The sequence below is a fragment of the Nipponia nippon genome, unplaced genomic scaffold (assembly GCF_047370975.1).
Source record: "Nipponia nippon isolate SJK-2023a ecotype South Korea unplaced genomic scaffold, ASM4737097v1 scaffold_5, whole genome shotgun sequence".
NCBI lineage: Eukaryota > Metazoa > Chordata > Aves > Pelecaniformes > Threskiornithidae > Nipponia > Nipponia nippon.
Genome location: NW_028262369.1, coordinates 7,350,900 through 7,364,855, shown reverse-complemented (window position 1 = coordinate 7,364,855; position 13,956 = coordinate 7,350,900). Strand labels below are relative to the sequence as shown.

Below are 13,956 nucleotides of genomic sequence, written 5' to 3'. Positions count from 1 at the left end.
TCAGAGCCCCATCCAGCCTGGCCTTGAATGTTTCCAAGGACGGGGCATCTACCACCTCTCTGGGCAACCCGTTCCAATGTTTCACCACCCTCATCGTGAAAAATTTTTTCCTTATGTTCAGTCTAAACCTACCCTCCTTTAGCTTAAAACCATTACCCCTTGTCCTGTTGCAGCAGGCCTTGCTAAAAAGACTATCCCCATCTTTCTTGTAGGCCCCCTTTAAGTACTGAAATGTTGCAATAAGGTCTTCCCGCAGCCTCCTCTTCTCCAGGCTGAACAACCCCAGCTCTTTCAGCCTCTCCTCATAGCAGAGGTGTTTCATCCCTCTGATCGTTTTTGTGGCCCTCCTCTGGAGGAAGCTTCCTATGATACCTATCCCAGACACTCCAAAACTTCAGAGAAAGGAAGTAATTTCCCACTGACTGGAATAGTAATTTTGAAGTGACTGGCCCTTTTCTGTGCTTGACTGTCCCTCTTTCAGGGACAATAAGCTTCACCATCTAATTTTATTAACGTTTTCTCTGTCTACTTTTCTTCCAGTACTGGTGGGTGGAGTGGGATTCATTTAAAAACATTTTGTTCTTAAGAGGTTGATGATTTTAATTCAAAAAGATGAAATTGACAAATACTTTTCAAAATATACATGCGTATATTTCTGTGGTTTCATGCAGTTTATATCTGTTCGCAGGTGAAAACACGGAACTAAGGTTTGAGTGTTCATAACAGCAGTAAAGGCTAGGATAGTATGTAGAAATGTTGCAGTTATCCCAAATTCAACTGTGAATATCCAATATCTCTAGCATTTAAGGGAGACATTAACAGTCCAGATGTACAAAGATTCAAAAAATAACATTACTGGGGCATCCTGATAGTCTTGCTCTTCCCCATCACAATTTCAGGCAAAGCCATGTAGATAGTTTTTAATAGATATAATTATTAAAGTGTTTTGATCCCCAGTTAGATTAATCCCCCAGTGTCCTTGTTCAAGGGGAAAAAATACCATGTTTTATGGCCAAATGCATCAGTACAGACATATACCGCTTTATGATACTCTAGGAATAACACAGGCAGCCATGACATAATGGCCAATTAAACTGAGTTTACAGCTGTTCTCTGAGAAGTTAGTGAAGGTTATCTTTTTCTATCAGGAATGTATCAGGAATGTGTCTCACGTTCCTACACCTACTCCCCTCCCTCAACCGTAGCTTTCTTGTTATGCCCGCAACTTCTGTTTTTCCCCCTGTGTAGATCCATATTACATTTTTCGCCTCATACAAGTTATTATTTGGAAAGCAGTAGAATGGCAGCTATAAAGACTTGTAGGCTGTAAAGAGTGCATGCAGGAGTGAAGAAGTGGAGACACTTGTAGTTGAAGGTGAAGGAGTAACTGGTTTAGGCTGGGAGCGGAGGAAAATTTAAGTATTTAAAGAGAACTGACATCCAGGAGATGAGCAAGAGGGATGTAACTGAAGCTTCTTACTTTCATGAAAAGCTTCTCAGTTTCTGTGAAAATAAGGAAAGAACAGAGAGTCTTTAAAGACTCCACATGATGGACATGTTACCGAAATTTAGAGGGCAGAAAGGAGATGGACTTTGTCTCATCTTCTATATTTTCTTTGAAGATACCAGTATTTTTGTTAAGAGGGAGAAAAGGTTAGATAGAAATGATAAAGAGAATAGAAAGAACATTAGTTCCAACTTCAGTGGAATGAAAAAATCAGTTTTTAGTGGATGTCACAGAAAAGGAGAACATAGAGGTAAAGTTGTGAGTAGCAGAGCTGTCTGAGATAAAGGCCTTCTATTTAAAAGGCGAGTTAAGTGTTGGAATAAGCCATCAAGGCACATTATTTGAAAATTGTTAAAAACAGTTTTCTTCACAACGGTATAGGTTATTTTACTTTCTTCAGTGGAAGGAGCTGGACCAGATGATTTTTTTTTTTTAATGTCCTTTCCAGCCCTGTATTTCTATAACTCTTTATAACTCTTTTTAATTTTAGTGGCTTTGATCTGGGTGGTTGTTCATTGTGGAACCATGTCGTGAAAGTGGTGAATCTTAAAGAGGCTGAAGCAAAATGTGCCTCTGGAATTTATATTCTGATCAAATATAATTATACTTAATCTAGGTTTCTTCGCTCAAGATTTTCTAAAACATTGTCAGCCAGTTAATAGTAATGTCTAGCAGGGTTTTTAGTCCTTTTAAATAAAATCTTAAATATTCCACAGTATTTTTCAGTTATTTGAGCTTTTGATTAAAAGTAGTCAAAATCGTGTTACTGATACAGGGTTTTAATCATTTTCATCTGTTTATTGATTTAGTGTTCAAATGTCAGAGTTCCAAAACAGTGATATCGAATGCTTGAACAGCTTAATTGAAATCTTCATACTTTCATTTTTGTAGGACCTTGATGTTGGAGTAAAGAAGGTGAAGTTATATGTTGATGAGAAGCTTGTATTTGATGGTGAATTAAAGAAAGCCTCTGGAGATCTCCTCACTGACCATAGCACTACAATTGACCTTACAGGTCACAAGCAAGATATCTCTGCATATTCTTCAAATGAAAGGAAAGAAGTATATGCACCTGCAGTCACAGAGAAGAAAGCAGACCTACATTTTCAGTGCTTACAGTCAAACAGTACTTCACTAAACTGGAAATCTCTGCCAGAAGAAAATCTTCTTGAGCATAAGATGAATTCCATCGGCTGTACAAAGAAAAATTTGTCTGCTGAGTTAGAGGATGATCTAAAATTGTTGCCATCTCAAGTTTGTATAAAAGATGCCAAAGAGAATGCAACAGTACAAGCAGTTATGGAGCACGTTCAATCTGATGATGAACTTACTTTGAGAGAGCAAATGGAAAAGCTAACAGGAAGAAAATTGTCTGATTCTACAGGTGCAATTCCTTCTTGGTTACAGTCATCTTCCCAAGTAACAGAGAATAATCAAGTTACTTCCACTAAGCAGAAGCCTCCCTGGCTTGCTACAGAACATTGTTTACGTTTAAGATTTCAAACACAGTCAGATAGAATCATGAAAAACTTTTCAGATCTGACTAGTGAGGATGTCAAATGTCAGAGAAATGAGCTGGGAAGATCCAATAGTAGAAATGCAAATGGAGATGAGAGATCACAAATACTAACCAGAAAGGATGGTGGTGTGGGCTTGGACATTTCGGAGCAACTTTCTAACAAAAATTGCTGCAGCTTACAGTATCCTACTGTAAGGAGAAGTGTCAGATGTGTAAAAAAGGAGGGTTTAAACACTATAAATCTTGGAGACGATGATTCCGCATTCAAAGGTAAGAACTCACAATAGCAACCTTAGTGCAAGTACTGACATGTTCTCCGTTTTGCAGAAGCACAGAATCATTTAGGCTGGAAGAGACTTCTTGACATTCCTGGAGCTATGGACAGTGGGATTTTATTTGTGATGTTTGCAGTATTCAGTTTTTCTCATTCATGCTATTGACAATGCTCAGTCTCTCTCCTTGTCCCACACCTGATGTGAAATGCTCTTTTTCTGAAAAATTCACATTCTGAGTTAGTGTTTTAAAGTTCATTTGGAGAAGACTGAAGACTAAATTTCAGTAAATTATATTCTAAAAATTGACAGTCCTGCAGACAGCGAATGCTTGCTAATATCAATGAAAATCGGCAAAAAGATAAAGAAGAGTGTGACCTCAAGGTAGTGAGTAAATTTACAGAGTTTATTTGTGTAGTAGGTTTGTGTCTTTCTCAGTGAGAATATATGCTGAATATATTTATTCAGAGTGAATGGAAAACTGCCCTTATTTTCCCTACTCTGCTCATGACATTACATACCTCTTTCAAATCTCTCCCTCAGACATCTCTGCTCATTTATGAAGAGTTTTCTAGTAAATTTAGCTGTTACGTGGTCCATGATTTTGATTATCCTTGTCATCCTTCTCCAAACCTTTTTTAGTTCGCCTGGATCCTGTTGGAGGTGGGGGATCCAGATTTGTGTAGTTGTGTTCTGCCTCTGGCAGTAGCCAACAGTGTGTCCCCAGCGAAGAGTGTGAGAATAGGGCAAGTTCTGAAGTTCTTTGGCATTCTGTAATTCTTCAGCATTCACTAACTTGTCTCAAATGAAGGGAGTTTGGCAGAACAAGGACAACAAGGCCCAGAGAATTGGAAGAAGAGGTTACAAAAATATGAATTGCAATTTTGGGTGTGATTTAGTAAAATTAACCATCAGAACAATTTGCATGAAAGTGTAGCTTGCTGTATATTGTATTTGCGTGTTTACATTAAAGTTATGGTCATAAGGGGCAGGAAGTTTACCTAAATGCAGGAATGCCAGTTCCAATTCTACAGCAGGTATTGCATGAAGTTTTTGGACAAAGGTGAAGAGAGTGGTTCTTTCTAAACTCAGAATGTCTGAATTTTTCCTGCTGTGCCCCTCTGTGGAGAAAACAGCAATTTTGTAAGTATATCTGAAATTATACCTCAAAGCAGAAAAAAATACAGAAGTAGTTGGAATAACTGCCATCTTCCCTTCACCCACCCACTCACCACAGCCCATTTGCTGTTTCACACGTTTTACAGGATCTCTGTTTGATTAAAAACTTGTCAACGTTATGGAAACTGTAAATAAATCCCACCTTAGTAATTTATGTTCAGTTATAAAAATGGTAAAAATTTAGGAGTTTTAATGTAAACTATAAGATGAAGGTTATCATGATTCCAATTATAATGTCCTCTAATTTTGCTCAGAGCAGGCTTTGTCATCTGGTGCTTAAAACTCCCAATATATGTTTTTCCCTGGGAAAATTGCATGCCATCTACCAGCTTTTGTTCTCTCTGTACTGTACTGTGCAGGGTAAAGCCATCTTCAAAGTGGAGCTGAGTGAGCATTAACAACAGGGAAACACTTTTAAGTATTTCCCTAAAAGTGGTAAATTTCAATTGGTATGGGGCTAGGGGAACTGCAGTTTCCCAACAGCAGTATGTGGCAAAGGGGAGGCTGCACAAGCTCATATGCAATGTCACAGCACGTCTTTGGTCATTAAATGAGGAATAACGAGAACAACAGAAATTAGAAATAGCATGTACATGCATATTTGGCTCGAGTTAATGTTGCTATAAAAACATATAATTTTTCTTTGATAACTGGTTTAATGTGCAAAGGAAATGATGGAAGTAAGCTGATAAAATTTGCAAATAACATATAATTAGGGGTATTATGAGTTAAGAAGATTGAAGAACTGCGCAGAAAGATGAACTTGAGGACTGGAGTAATAGCAATGGAATGCAATGCAATAGTACTGCCTGCAAGGTCATTTGGGGACTAATAACAAAAAATGAAGTTGTAAGCTGAGTAATCATCAATTGCAAATGACCGAGGAAGGGAAGGATCTTGGTTGAGTAGTTGATAACAGATTGACTGTGAAATGCTCGTGTGACGCAGGCGTGATTATAGCAATGCACTCTGAGGATGTATCAGCAGAGGCATTTCTGTTAGGGAAATGTTAATATCTCAGCACAGGCACTCGTGAGACGTCAGTTGGAAAACTGCAGTTCAGATCATCCATTTTCAGGAAAGCTGATTACAAAGTGGAATAGATACAGAAGAGAGCTTTTAGAATGATTTGAGGAATGAAGCGTGTGATTGCAGCATGGAAATATGATTGCTATTTATAACTGCAGGGAGTAAAAATGAGATTAGCACAACAGAGGGAGAAGGTGGTTTTTTCAAGCTAGAGTTGCCCCAAAATGTAGTTTACTAAAGTTTTGAGAGGAGTTGTATGGTGTGTGTTGCCAGCAGAAGCAGGACAAGGAACTTTGTGATTCAGGACACCCCTTCTAAACCCATAGCGGAGATGCATGTTTGAGGTGTCATTATTTCTGGATTCTGTGACAGCATCAATCATACAGTCCTCTCAGGCATGCAGAAGGCTGGGAATGCATCTGTAACATCTGCAAGTGGGATACTCTTTATCTACATGCAGAGTTTATTGTTCACATGGCTCCAATAAATACCATAAATTTTAGATTCTAAAAAAAAATGCCAAACCCTGTAAGCCTTCAGCCATTAACCTCTGCTTTTGGGCTATTCTCGGCTTTCCTTTCAGAGCTCTGCTTCTCCTGTTGTCATTCCTTAATGTAGCTAACAAACCTGCTAACCTCCCATTGAAAATCACTCCTATTGAACTGCTGTAGAAGTGCTTCAGAGTTATAATCTCTGTACTGCTTGAAGTACTTAACTTTAAAAAAAAAGTTTAAAAAAAAAGGGAAAAAACCTCCAAAACAAGGAAAGCCAATGGATCTCAAATACTCTTCTGTACATGCTCATCCTGAAATTTTCAAGCTTTGACATTTTAAAGTGGTAAATATATATACAGTATCTTCTTCAGGTAAGTTGTGAGGCTCTGGGAAATACTGTTTGGGATCACCCACCCCATGAGTAGCCGTATGGACAATGGTTTGAACAAGAAGTGACTTGCAAATGACTGGTGTTCTCTGAAATATGTACCTTTGCTTCCTATCTGTATTTCCCTTGTGGGGTGGGAGGAGTGGCCAGGTTGGTCTCCAGCCTTTCATTCTAGAAGACAACCCACTTTCAGGTAGTTTCCCATCTGCTTTAAAATTCTTATTTTTATCTCACTTGTCCCCAGTGTAAATGATTATTGGCCATAGATGGATTAGGAACATTGCCTCTTTCCCAGTGTTCAAAAAAAAAAAAAATTAAAAGATGGTCTTGAGCAGTCTTTTGGGAAAACATTATTTTGCATTTTACCGCAATTGGCGCTTATTCTTGATAACCGTTCGTTTTAGTATCCACTCAAGGACATTGTACAGAAATAAAATCTAGCCCACGGGCGTGTAATTGTTTAGTACTCCACTTGCTTTTCTTCATTTATTTGAAGAAAATACATAAGTGACAGCTTTATTGAAAATCTTTGTTATTATCTGCTCTTAATTGTTTTGAGATGGAAATTGAGCAGCTCCTCAGTGCAGTCACAAGGCGAGCATGCTTTGCTCCCGCTGTGCCCCTCTAATTTGTTGCCCCCGCTGCGTTCCCATTAGGTACTTTGTCATTATCCTCCTTCTACATCTCGCACTTGCTGAAAAGTGAGAAAAACGTTTGGACATTACCTGCATGGAATGCAATGCTCGCCTCATCCTCCTTGTTTGCTGGACCTACTTCTTTTCTCACCACTTTTCTTTATATACACATGGCTGATTTTGAGAGGAAGCACTAGCTTTTCTCTGTAACGCTTTAGAAACTTAACCAGTTCAGCCATTTCCAACTGTATGAAAGATCTTCTGCAGAAACGCATACAGATGATTCAAAGTATTGTGACAGCCACACAATAAGTATCATTGGGCAAAATCCCAATTTCTGTAAGTGGTGGGTCAAGAATTCGCAGTCTCAAACTTAGTTGCATTTTTGTCTCTTGGCATGTGCTCGGCTCTTCAGTATCTAAAAGTGATTGTTTTTGTTATGTCTAAATGGGGAAGGGAAATTGGGACTTGCAGCCTTCATAATAGAGAGGCAATATAAAAGTGCTAGTGTAACAGAATTTCACAGTAAGGGAAGATGAATATGACCAGCATAATTCTGGAAAGTCCCTGTTGTAGTGGTTTGCTTTTGGTCCTGTTTATGCATTAAATGGCTATGTAATGTTGTTTTCAGATGAAGACTTTTCTATCAAGGACATAGCAACCTCTAGAGCAAAGTGGCACAATGAACAAGAACACACTCTGCAGGAGTCATGGAACTCCTTGGTAAAATTTAATTATTCCCATCGTGGCCGAATCTCTAACATGGATTTTCAAGGGGATATCTTTGATGAGTTTCTTCATCAACAGAAAATCAACCGGCCTGGAGAATATCAGCAAATGAGAAAAGAGGAACTACAAACACTACCAAAAAGGCAAGAAGAAGAAAATTCTGTGGAGGCTTATGACGGAAATGATTTTAAAATTCCTGTTTTACCTTATGGGCAGCACTTAGTGATAGACATTCAAACAACATGGGGAGACAGACATTATGTTGGTCTTAATGGAATTGAAGTTTTCAGTTCTAAAGGAGAGCCTGTTCAGATTTCAAAAATAACAGCTGAACCACCTGATATAAATATTTTACCAGCTTATGGCAACGATCCCAGAACAGTAACCAACCTAATTGATGGGGTAAATCGGACGCAGGATGATATGCATCTCTGGCTAGCACCATTTACCCCTGGAAAACCTCACTTTATCTTTATTGACTTTGTGAATTCCTGTCAAGTAGCTATGATTAGGATTTGGAATTATAATAAATCTCGCATACACTCTTTCAGAGGTGTGAAAGACATTGTAATGGTATTAGATGAACAATGCATCTTTAAAGGAGAAATTGCGAAAGCTTCAGGAACCCTGTCTGGAGGTATGCTATCATTTCTTATGTCTTTGTGGAAACAGCAGTAAAATACAAACAAATACATTTAGCTTGTTTGTTATCACTTTCCACTTCAAAGCAAGCTGACACTTTGTATAGTATTTAGTCCTTTTAATTTCAAAACAAAACCCACTAATGCATTCTTCAATGATATTGTGAATTTTAGTAGCATATAGAGCTAATCTCTATTCTTAACAATGTCTTAGCAACAAGACCATATTTCAATAACATCTGATAGTCACTAGACATGTAAAAGTTGCAGATTTTTACTTGTTTTCACAGATATGGTCTTTTGGAAAACGTGATGGAGAAGCTTTTTTCCCATTTTCTTTTGTATGTGTTTGAAATTTGCCTGAGTTCTCTAGCATATATTATCTTAACACTACTGCAAATTAAATGTAAAGAAGGACTGAAAATAGTTTTTATCACTCTGTATATTCTTTTATATGGTTTCTCCATTTAATTCTGTATGTTGCCTTCAGCTCCAGAGCACTTTGGGGATACTATATTGTTCACTACCGATGATGATATTCTTGAAGCTATATACTGCTATGATGAGACATATGATGGAGAAATGGAGAATGCCAACTCCTTCAGATACGAGGAAGAGCTAAAGAGGCCGACAACTGCGGATAGGGAGGGAGATGAAAGACCTTTTACACAAGCGGGGTTAAGAACAGAGGATCAACAGGTAGGGGCCTCTATGTTCAGAACTCTCTATAAATGTCTTTCTGAAACATGACATGGAAGTAGGAGACACTGATTTCCATGATGGAGTAAAGCTTGGCAGAAGAACTAATACAGCTATCTGTCTATTTTGAAGATTTTTTTTTTCAGCAGCTCAATAATTTATGCAATTTTTTAAGCCCAGAAGGTCCTCCAAATTTTGGTTTCCCTGATTAATTAATAAGACTGCAAGGAAAGCTCTACTTACTTGGACAGATTAGAGGGAGTTCTTTTTGATTTAGGTACTCCTGAAGGTTTACGCCACTTCAGTGATTTTTACCATACAGTTATTCATGTAATGAGTAGCTGTGCTCTCTGTCACTGCAAACCAAAGATTTTTCCATATTTTCCACTCAGAGTATACTCTTGCTTGTTTCATCCTCCACCAATTAAGTATCTTACATGAGAAGGTACTTCTACCCTCTCAACCCTCCCCTTATTTTTTCCTCTTTCCTTTTTTGACTAGCGTCTCCACAGGTCTGTGTGCATTTTGCAGCATAAAAATGCCCCTTTACTATTCTATACAGTAAGTATTTTACTGCTTGGAGGAAGGCCATATTTTCAAGCACAGGAGTCTTGCCTCATACCACTCCAGCCCAACAGTCCAGAGTCTGAGCAAAGATGCTGCAAGAATTTCTGCTCAAGATGGTGTGGGGCAGTCTTTGACCTGATTTCCATCAAATCTTCTACCTTCTTAGAATCTTCATGAGCACCTACTGTTGCTTCAGTGAGGGTATCTTTTTTGGGGGGACACACTCTTACTTGTAAGTCTGTAAGGAGATCCAAAGCTGAATCAATCCAAATTCCAGCTGGTTCAGCTAAAATACTCCCAGTGATATATGGTTCCTAATGAGCCTTGTGCTGTTGTCAAGCCTTCCTGTTCTGTCTTGTCCACTTCTCCTGGTGGCTTGTAAGACAAAGGGAAATGTCGTGACATTGGAATTTGATCTCACTGTTAAGATCATGAGTCGGTGACTCTAGCTCTTTGACTTCTCCAGTGCTAGTTAACACTGGCAACAGTAATTTTGGTCCCATCTTTGCTTGCGGTATCGTAAACCGTTCAGACACCTTATGCAGTGCAGGATTTCATGAACACAAATTGAGTTCACCTTCCTTTTCTTGATCACTTGTTTATTGTGAGCATTCACCAGGACCTCTTCCATTGCAGAACCCTAGACCTGGACTGTCTGGTCCTTAATCAGAGCCTCTGCTTTTTATTTTGCTGTTCATCTCTGATGCTCTTCATACTCCTTTTCTAACTCTGAAACATGCTATATCAGCAATGGAATAACAAAAGCTATTGTGACTAAGCCATTGATCTCCCTGTCATTCTGTATTTGCTGGTACCATCAAGATTTTGCAGATGGATGCTTATGCTATAAGAATGATACAGATCTACTAGATGATTTGTCTTCCCCAGCATAATGCTGTCATTCAGACTAGTCTTGGGTTTGAACAGTCTCTATCTGTTGATCATTCACCCTTTTTTCCTGTAGCATGTTCGGTAGGTGAAATAGTGTTTTACTGCACTGACTACAGAACTTTTCAAAAGCTCTTACGGAAGTGTCTTACTTTCTTGTCAATATTATCCATGGTCTTTCCCATGAATTCAGTAATCCTTAACATGTCAACTTTTATAGCAGGTCAGACCTCTAATTAGTGCACTTGACTCAGCTCTGTAGCCAATAGTGGATGCCTGGGGAGAATGTAAGAGTAGAGCAAACATGCAGTGGTGTTTCTCTGAAACACTCATCCAGCCCTTAGAAATTTGTCTCACAAGGACTTTTTGACTTAACCTTTGTGTTTAGTATCCTGCCTTGGATTTTTGTTGCATTAATTCATCCACTAGCTTTTTGAACCCATGTGCACTTTTACAACTTACAATGTCAGTGGTAAGTTTCCCAGCTTAACTTGCATAGCACAAAGAACCTATTTCTGTTCATCTTTAGGTTCATTTAATGTCCCATAGTTTTTGTGTTGGAAGAAACTAAACAATTATTCCCTATTCCCTTCTTCAAGCCACTCAAGACATTTATGCTCTGTTACTACCTCTTCTAAATCTCTGTTTTCCAGAATGGTTAGTCCTACTTTAGCTATTCCTCACATGGAAGGTGCTATACAGTATGGTCAGGCTTAGGAGTGTGGTGATACTTTCTACTTTTTATTGCTTTTCCAATAACTCCTGTACTATGGTCGTATTTTGTTCTAGCTGTAAGCATCTAAGAAGAGAGGTAGAACAATGTTCACAAGCAGAAGTAGTTGAAATAGTAGAAAATTAGACCATATCTGAAAGAAAAGATAGTGGGCACCAGTGGAATAAAGGGATCTGAGTAGCCAAGAAAGGAGGAAGAGGAAGAAAAGAGGTGATAAGGTGGCTTGGCCCAGATGGTTTATGGCCTGCAAGGGAGGGCATTATTCAGCATTCTATAAAACCAGTGGCTTTATTGCATCCATGGGTTTTGATATTCAGTGGAGTTGTAAATTTTAATTCCTAGGCTGGTCTTTTAAAGTTATTCTGAGAAAAAAACATCAGACATCAAAGACAGAGTCACTGTTCTGCGAGGAAGGTACACCCAATAGGAGGGTTTTTTTCCATCTTCTGTAGGTTACTGTGTGTGTTTATTTCAGTGCATAGTTCTTGTTCAATTTCACCTACTTAATTTCCACAAGGACATTTGCTGCTACGTGAAGTATATTGCAGTCTGGAAACATATACATATAAGATCCAGGATGTCAGTGGTTATACTGCAGAGATCTAATATAACAGTAGAAGAAAAGTGTTGACAAGCCTTTTATTTTTTTTTTTAGGCACAAAGTAGGTCCATTTGATGTATTCTGGATGACAGGAAGTCTACTTCTAATGATGAAGGAAACTATAGAGAATGAGTCTGGACTTCTAATTTCCTATTTGGCTTTTTGACTACTAATGAGGATTGAGCTGATGTTTTTGTAGAACTATTTATAATAATGCCACAATTTCTTTCTAATCTGCTATTATTTTGTTTGGAGCCCAGTACTGTATGTGTACAGTTAGGATTGTTTTCCTTGTGTAGCATTTTTACATTTACCTACAGTGAACATAATTGGCCATTTTATTACGCTCACTCAATGAAATGAAGTCGATCTTCAACCCTTTGCAATTGTCATTTGTCTTTACTACCCTAATTGCCCCGCTATGATCAGCAAATTTTATCATCTGTATATTCACTTTCTGGTTTGCTATGTTGAATAGCATAAGCTATGATGAATTAGCATTGTCAAAGAACAAATGCAAGCTTCGGACAAGTTTGCTTGTTTATTCTGCCCCTTGATTCTTGAGAAGAAATTGTAGTGGCACTCTCTGAGGTCTTAACTTCCTTCCAGACTTCTTGTCTCTGTAACATATTTGCAACATGTTGCAAATACAGCATATTATCATTATCTAATGGCAGTCTGCAGGTAAATAAGAGTGACTTAAGAATTTCAGCCTCTTTGAGAATAGGTAGCCCACACTAGGGAGTCTCTTATTTAACACTCTTATATGCACTAACAGAAAAAATCCTTAACAGTCTTGACTTTCTAAGGACCCATATGATCTTCTACATCTTGGGGCATGTTTTCCATTATTTGCAGGACAGCCTGGGTGGTGAGGCAAAGGGGAGATTGTTATGCAAAAGCTGGATGTAAAAAAAAAAACAAACAGAAATAGACAAAAAAACCCACCAACCCCCCCCCCCCCTTATAAACAATATTTCTGTAATGTATATATGATATGCATATTCATTGCACCTGTTGGTTTACTTTTTAGGTTCAAGAGCAAAACCCTCTCTCTGAATGTATACCCAAGGAATCAGGAATATTTACTGGAAAATGTAAGTTCTTACATTTACTTCTTGCTTAACCACCCTCCCCCCTAACATGTTATCAAGGAGGATCTGATTTGTCAGAGCTGTGCAGAACTTTGTGACAGACATCAGGTCTAGAATAAAGACGAGTAGTTGAATATTTAAGGCAGGAGCTTTGTTTATTATGGCTTTGAGAACATTATATGGTAACAGTTGGCTTTTAATCTCAGAAAAATAACACTAGCCATTTGCCTAGTCCCTCAATGGGATTTGTAATAGCTGTGTCCATTACCCAGTAATTCTCTCCCAATCCTATGTATTTATGTAGACTAACTGAATTTCTCAGATCAGATTGACAATAGAAACCCTACAATAAAGCTAGACCAGAATGTTACATCTGGTTCTTAAAGTACCTGATTTCTTTATCCTGTACAAAACCAACTCTCTGTGGGCCTTTAAATCATTTTCCAGAGAGCTTCTGGGTGGCCCAGAAGTTTCAGTGTCAGTTCCTGGTCCTTTGACCAGCACAAGAGAAATTGGGTTCTTGGGTCTGGCATAAAGTCTTTAACAACCTGTGGTGTGCTCTCTGAAAATACACACAATGCTGTGGCTTATTCAGCCACATATCTGTGAGCTATACCTATGATCTGTGATCTATAACCTATGAACTATATCTAGATCTATGAACTTTATCTATGAGCATGTCTACAATCAATTCATATTTGTGAACTTAAGATGCCTTTCCCTCTTCCCATTTCTCAAAGTGGGTGAAAAAGATAGTGAGGGTGTGGTTCAGAGCTCAGCAGATGCAGTCTCTCATACTGACAAGGTATTGTTAATCAGCTGATGGGCTAACTTGTCTCTATCAGACAAAGAGGTCCTGATGCCCATGAGTTCTTGCAGGGAAAGAGCTGGAGAAAGCTCGTTGCATTTAAGGGAGGCTTTCCATGTCTTATGAAACGCAAAAGAAACTCCAATTTATTGTCTTACACAGGAAAAAATGTC

The 13,956-nt window shown here is 38.4% G+C and overlaps 1 protein-coding gene across 9 annotated transcripts in view; it reads left to right on the top strand.

The window, feature by feature from the left end:
• Nucleotides 1-13,956, top strand: part of KATNIP (katanin interacting protein) — a 65,907-nt gene that overhangs the window by 28,410 nt on the left and 23,541 nt on the right. For all 9 annotated transcript variants that reach the window (XM_087734584.1, XM_087734578.1, XM_087734582.1 and 6 more), the window contains 4 exons: nt 2,399-3,296; nt 7,655-8,389; nt 8,884-9,092; nt 12,915-12,978. In XM_087734584.1, the coding sequence (XP_087590710.1) occupies nt 2,399-3,296; nt 7,655-8,389; nt 8,884-9,092; nt 12,915-12,978 (1,906 nt within the window). The remainder of the gene's footprint in view (nt 1-2,398; nt 3,297-7,654; nt 8,390-8,883; nt 9,093-12,914; nt 12,979-13,956) is intronic.